The sequence below is a fragment of the Fukomys damarensis genome, unplaced genomic scaffold, assembly GCF_012274545.1.
Source record: "Fukomys damarensis isolate Sample0158 unplaced genomic scaffold, DMR_v1.0_HiC HiC_scaffold_14, whole genome shotgun sequence".
In the NCBI taxonomy this organism is placed as follows: Eukaryota; Metazoa; Chordata; class Mammalia; order Rodentia; family Bathyergidae; genus Fukomys; species Fukomys damarensis.
Window position 1 is genome coordinate 804105 of NW_022900926.1, and position 5901 is coordinate 810005.

Genomic DNA, 5901 nt, shown 5'->3' on the forward strand with positions numbered 1-5901 from the left:
CCCGCCTCGCTCGCCGGCGCGTCACCGGGCCTAACGCCCGCCCCGGCCCACCTCCAGCTTGTGGTTGATCTGCGACACGGTCTGCGCCTTGTGGCACAGCTGCGCGAAGCAGGAGCTAAGGCTCGTCATCTTCTGCCGCCCCTCGTAGGTGATGTCGGCTTGGTCCGGGTCGATCTCGCCCAGCAGCAGGTCCACGTCCACGAAGGCCTTGTCGAACTCCTTCTCCAGCACCTCCAGCCACCGGAACATGTGCCCCCACGGAAGCGGGCTGCCCCGCCTCCCGGCCCTGCCACTGCGCACGCGTTGCGAGTGGAGAAGACGGCGCGCGCAGAACTAAGGGGGTGGTGCGATGAGACCTGAGCCAATGGAAGGGCTCTATTTGGGCCCTGCCCTCTAGCGGCCATCTTGACGACTGGCAAACCTGGTAGGGCACCCTCAGACCCGAAGGCGCGTGCCCACGGAAGCGGGCTGCCCCGCCTCCCGGCCCTGCCACTGCGCACGCGTTGCGAGTGGAGAAGACGGCGCGCGCAGAACTAAGGGGGTGGTGCGATGAGACCTGAGCCAATGGAAGGGCTCTATTTGGGCCCTGCCCTCTAGCGGCCATCTTGACGACTGGCAAACCTGGTAGGGCACCCTCAGACCCGAAGGCGCGTGTGTCGGCTTCCCAGCGGACCGCCCGAGAAGAGAAGACTGTCCACGTCGCAAAAGGGAATGGCTTGCGCCAGATTGACTACGGGAAAGTAGTCAATGCGGCAGTGGGTCCAAGGCCGAAGTTGGGGCGGGGAGGGCTAAGTGAGCGTGCGCAGTTGCCCAGTCGGCCTTCCAGTTCTCTCTCGAGGTAGGCGGACAGTGAGCAGACTCAGTCGCCACGTCTCGCCTTCCCACTGCTGTTCCGTGTTCACTGCCTTGCTGTGCGCTGCCCGAGGCTGCCGTGGGAGCGGCTGACGGGCTTCCCGGAGTTAGTAAGAGATCTCTGATTAGAGTCAGATGGGCCGAGGTAGAAGTTTCGGCACCCATCACCTAGGAGCCGCCCCACTGAGTTGTCTTTTTCAGCCTCGAAGCCGACTGTCCAAATCGACTTCACTCAGCAGTAAAGTAGAACTCTTGGTGTTGCTACTTTGCACACATGGTAAATATTGAATCCAGGGAGTTAATGCTGAACTACATCTCCGGCCATTATTTACTTATGAATTACATCCCCAGCCTTTTGGGGAGGGAGCACGTCTCGCTAAATTGACCAAGTTGGGCTTAAACTTGTGATCCTCCTGCCTCAGCCTTCAAGGGTGCTGAGCTTGCTTGTGTGTCCCTCCCGGCTTAAGGCAATTTATTTATTTATTGTTTTTTTTGGTACCAGGGATCGAACTCACTGTGCACTTGCGAGGCAGGCAGCGAAACCACTGAACTAAATCCCCAGCAAGGCGATTCCTTTAAATGGTTCAGTTATTTAAAAAACTAGTAATGTTCCCAAATACAACATTTCAGAAAAAACAAAATTATGGTGATTCTGCAGAGGCCTGGCACTTGGGCTGAGCTCATAGGTTCCACGAAAAGAATTCTCAGCACTGCAACTTTAATTTGAATCATGTAGCCATTTAGAAACCATTCTGCAACTGCTCTCTTTACCTTGCACATACCTTCTTTCCAGCCACAAGCAGTGAGTGCTGGGAAGGGAGGGAACAGGTGACCAGTGTAGGGTAGGTTGTAGGGATTGTCTCTCTTGAGTTTCCAGGGGAGAACTTGAGAACCCTGCAGAATCCGTTTCACTCTCTTCTTGGGACAGACCCTTCGAATTAATCCACGCCAACGCAACACCAACTAGAAGCAAGAGATGCGGCTTTCAAGACTTCCTGGTTAGCATTAAGCAGCGCAGTAGTTCAGTCCTTTGGCTTCAGCAAGCGTGAAAGTAACCATGAGATCCTTGCACGGAGCTTGAATGGGGACCTTCCACAGGTCTTAGTGGACAGTCAATAATATAAAACTGAAATGTGCATCTTTCACATTCCAAGATTAACTTTATTTTCATCTGCAGTAACATCATTGGTACAGCTACCAAACACCCAGCTACTTTCTCTGCACAATATATAGTTAGCAATTATTTGCTTTATTTCTTTGGTCCTCAAAAAGCCCTGTGAGGTAAGCATAATCTTTTTTTTAACAGATAAATCTGAGAGATCTTTAAGTATCTCAATAAAGTCACAGCTAGAAAACTGCTGAGGAAAGATTTCAATCTTGGTGTCTGGCTGGGCATGGTATGGTGCAAACCTGTCTTCCCAGCCCTAGGGAAGCTGAGGCAGGAGGATCACTGAGAGGTCAAGGCCAGCCTGGGCTACACAGGAAGACCCTGTCTCAAAAAAAGTCTACGTATTGTTTTCTCCAAAGTCTTTGCCGTTAGCCACTTGCTGTTAATGGGACAATGAAAAGAGCAGTGAGGGAATCCATTTCTTGGATAATTCACCAGTGTAGTAAGTTCTCAGGTCAGTTCCAAAAGTTAAAAGTTCTTTCCAGTTACAAGCCATACACAAAGCTATTAACATTCGAAATATTAACAAAAGAGTAATTGTCATACTGAACTCTGCTTTATATGGGACACAAAAATAAATTTCATTTCTTTTTTGAAAAGTGCTGGGCCGGGGATTTAGCTCAGTGGTTCAGTGGCCTGCCTTGCAAGCGCAAGGACCCGAGTTCAATCCCCGGTACCAAAAAAAAAAAAAAAAAAAAAAGTGTCAGTCACCTTTCCACTATATTGTGGTGCACTGACCTGCATTCCTAAGCGTTAGTATGTCCAGTGCTCTTGAGACTGCCTTCCCTTGGTTGGGGATGGCAGAAGCCAGCAGCAGTTCTGTGAAAACTTTTACAGTTCCAAAAAGTCACACTTTCCTGTCTCAGGATAGTTTCCTGTCCTGTTGTCCCTTCTCTACCATACTGTGTACAGCTTTTACACCCCTGCACGCTTGTCATCTTGGTATTAAGTTACCATTTCAAATTCTCACCAGAGGTTCACAAGTCCCAGCAGAAGGGGCTGGAAAAGTAGCTTAGTGGTGAAGTGCGCCATCTGTTGTCAGCGCACTAGACCTACACTCATTCATTATCTTCCCCGCAGGGGAGTTCGGGATTCCATGCAGTGTTCTTGTGGGATTCTTTTCCCAGGGATGAATAAAAAGATCGAGATGCTTCTGTTCGCAGTTAAATTGATGGAAACTTCCAATGTCTGTTGTGCAAATCATGCTTATGGGGTTTAAGACAATCTGATGTAACTATGGAGCCCTGCCAGATGTGGTGGCACACACCAGCAATCCTGGCACTTGGGAGCTAAAGCAGAAGGATCATGAGTTTGAGACCAGGTTAACTACATAGTGAGTAATGAGACCCTATCTTTTTTTTAAAAGGCTTATTTTAACCTCCAGGGTTTTGCCTCTAAGAAAAAAATAAGGTGGACATTGAGGAAACTGAGGAAGAGGGAAGATGCTGAAGGTTTGTTTGGTAGGTGTTGATGCTTAGCTGTGGGATGAGTGTAGATCAGTTGCTTACAAAGTACCCTTGACTGCAGAGAGACTGAGGGACACAGAAGACCACCTTGCACAAAAGAGGGAGACTCTTCACTTATTGAACTCTACTGAGTTCCAGGCTTTACAATAAGCTTCGCTTAAGTTAATTTCTAGTAACCCCACCAAGAAAAGGAAGAAATTAAATAAGTGTACCTGTGACTATAAACAGATGCATGATGAGTGAAGAAAGTCAAGGAAAATCTACTGCCATTGTACTTGAGCAGTGTGAGAAAATTTGGAATATTGTACCCATGTATTATTTATATTCACTATATTTATTACTCCTATTTGCTAACCATTTGAAAATTTCAGATAGTCATACTAAGGCAGTCAGGTTGGACTTTCTACAGAGATTGCCTTATTCTTCTGGTTGTTTCTTTTAAAATAACAAGGTATATGTTTAACCTTTAAAAACTCCAATAAAAGGCACGTTGCCATTAATTCCCCCTCAAAATACTCGCCTCACTCAGACACAATTATCCCATCCTTCTTGCAACTTTCTAAAGCAGTGCTGGACGTCCTCTTTCGTGTCTTTAGGCGGGGCGGGTCAAAAGTACAGTAAGTGCTGCTGCCAAGTGCTGTCCAACAGAAAGGCGGGCTCCTAAACACGTAATGGTGTAAACATAGTGGTCTTCGTCTGCCTCGTTCACTGGGCCTGACACACAAGACTTCTGGCTCTTTCCCAAAGTCAAAATGATCACGAAAGGGAAACGTTTGGAGCGAATTCAGGACGCTGAGGCAGCCACAACAGTGCACCTGAAGACACTCAGGAAAGAGGACTCCAGAACTGCTTCGGAAAGTGGCAGGAGTGGTGAGGTGAGTGTGTTCAAAGCACGGAGGAATGTGGGGGTGGTCGTGGCAGAATGTTTACTGCAATAATTATTTTAAAAACAAACATTCACCATATATTTGATCACCTCATAAATGAGAGCTGTTTGCTGTCTTGTTTTTAAAACTTGAGGATTTCAGTGGAGTGACAAGATTAATGCAGATACTCCTCTGAGAGTACTTTCTAAAAGCAAAACAACAAAAAAAGCAAACCTAAAAGTAAAACCTAACAGATTTAACCCGTTATTATGTTCAGATCTCTCTGCGCTGTTAAAGTCTGACTGGACCTGCTCTTTCCTCCCTGCTCTGCCTCCTCATTGCCCTTTCCCACAGCTCCCGAGTTAGCTGAGCCGGTCGTTTGTCAACAGTGGTGTCAGTGCTATCAGAGTTTGCTGGTCCCTGATGCTTCCTTTCTCACCCATCAGGTCACTGTTTGTTTCTCAGACTCGGACTCCACAGGTCAAGCACAGACTCACCCTCCTCAGCCTTTGCCCTCTGTATTTCTTATGATTCATTCTAATGGAGCCCCAGCAGGTACACTTCTAAAGACCCCAGAGCACCATCTTTGTGCTTTGATAAAAAAGAATATTTTAGATTACCTAACTAGAATTCATAGTCCTAAATTAAGTCAGAAAAGGGCAAACAGTACACAAAAGCCCCCTCCTAACAATTGTTGGAAGTGGCATTTCCTGTCTCTAGTGGGTGGTAAGCCGCTCAGAATTCATTTGCTTTCTTGGCCGTGGGAAGCAGGGCGTAGACCTCTCCCGTTGAGTGGCAGGGCAACCACTGTGCAAGGAGGACCTGGCTCCGTGGGGTCTCAGCCCACTGTGAACCTCCCCGAGAGCCTGAGACCTGGAGACAGCGGGTGTCCAGAGCGCCCTCCCCGGGAGGGGACACGCGGGTGGCATTGCATCATCTGTTCTCCCTGCTATGCCCAGTCTGCCCACCGCGCAGGCCGGCGGTCAGTGTCCTGCTGGGCAATAGCGCAGTATCTGACTGAGGTGCAGGTGTGACCTTGCTTGTGATCTGGCTTCCTAGCCTTGCTTAGGCTGGACTGGAACATGTAATCCTCCTCCTCAGCCTCCCAGAAGACTGAAATTATAAGCATGCACCAGCCCCCAGCTGAGACCTTACTTTTGTCCACAGATTTAAAAAGCTGTAGTTCATTTTCTTTTCCCTTCTGTAAACTGGATATTATTTCCCTCATTTTTATCTTCATTTTACAGGAGGAAAAAATAAGGCTTGGTGAGATGAAGCTGCAGAACTTATTTTTCTGTTTTACTCTCAATTTAAGACTGTCTATGAGACATGCTCCAGAACAAGAAGACAACTTAAAAAGAATCATGTACATAACTTTTTATTCTTTAATACTTCTTTTATCTGAGACACAGAGGTTTTTCATTAAAAAAAAAAAAAAAAAAAAAGCTTCTAGGCTGGGGTTTTAGCTCATTAATTCCACCACCTGCCTTGAAAGAGCAAGGACCCAAGTTTGATCCCTCATACAAAAAAAAAAAAACATCCAAAGTGA

General features: G+C 47.4%; 1 protein-coding gene and 1 pseudogene across 2 annotated transcripts in view; one reads left to right on the forward strand and one right to left on the reverse strand.

The window, feature by feature from the left end:
- Gopc (golgi associated PDZ and coiled-coil motif containing) overlaps window positions 1–251 on the reverse strand; it is a 28090-nt gene extending 27839 nt beyond the window's left edge. For both annotated transcript variants that reach the window (XM_010644969.3, XM_010644970.3), the window contains exon 1: window positions 52–251. In XM_010644969.3, coding sequence (XP_010643271.1) covers window positions 52–249 — 198 coding nt within the window. In that variant the 5' untranslated portion in view covers window positions 250–251. The remainder of the gene's footprint in view (window positions 1–51) is intronic.
- Window positions 252–5566: 5315 nt separating this feature from the next.
- LOC104876779 overlaps window positions 5567–5901 on the forward strand; it is an 18267-nt pseudogene continuing 17932 nt past the window's right edge.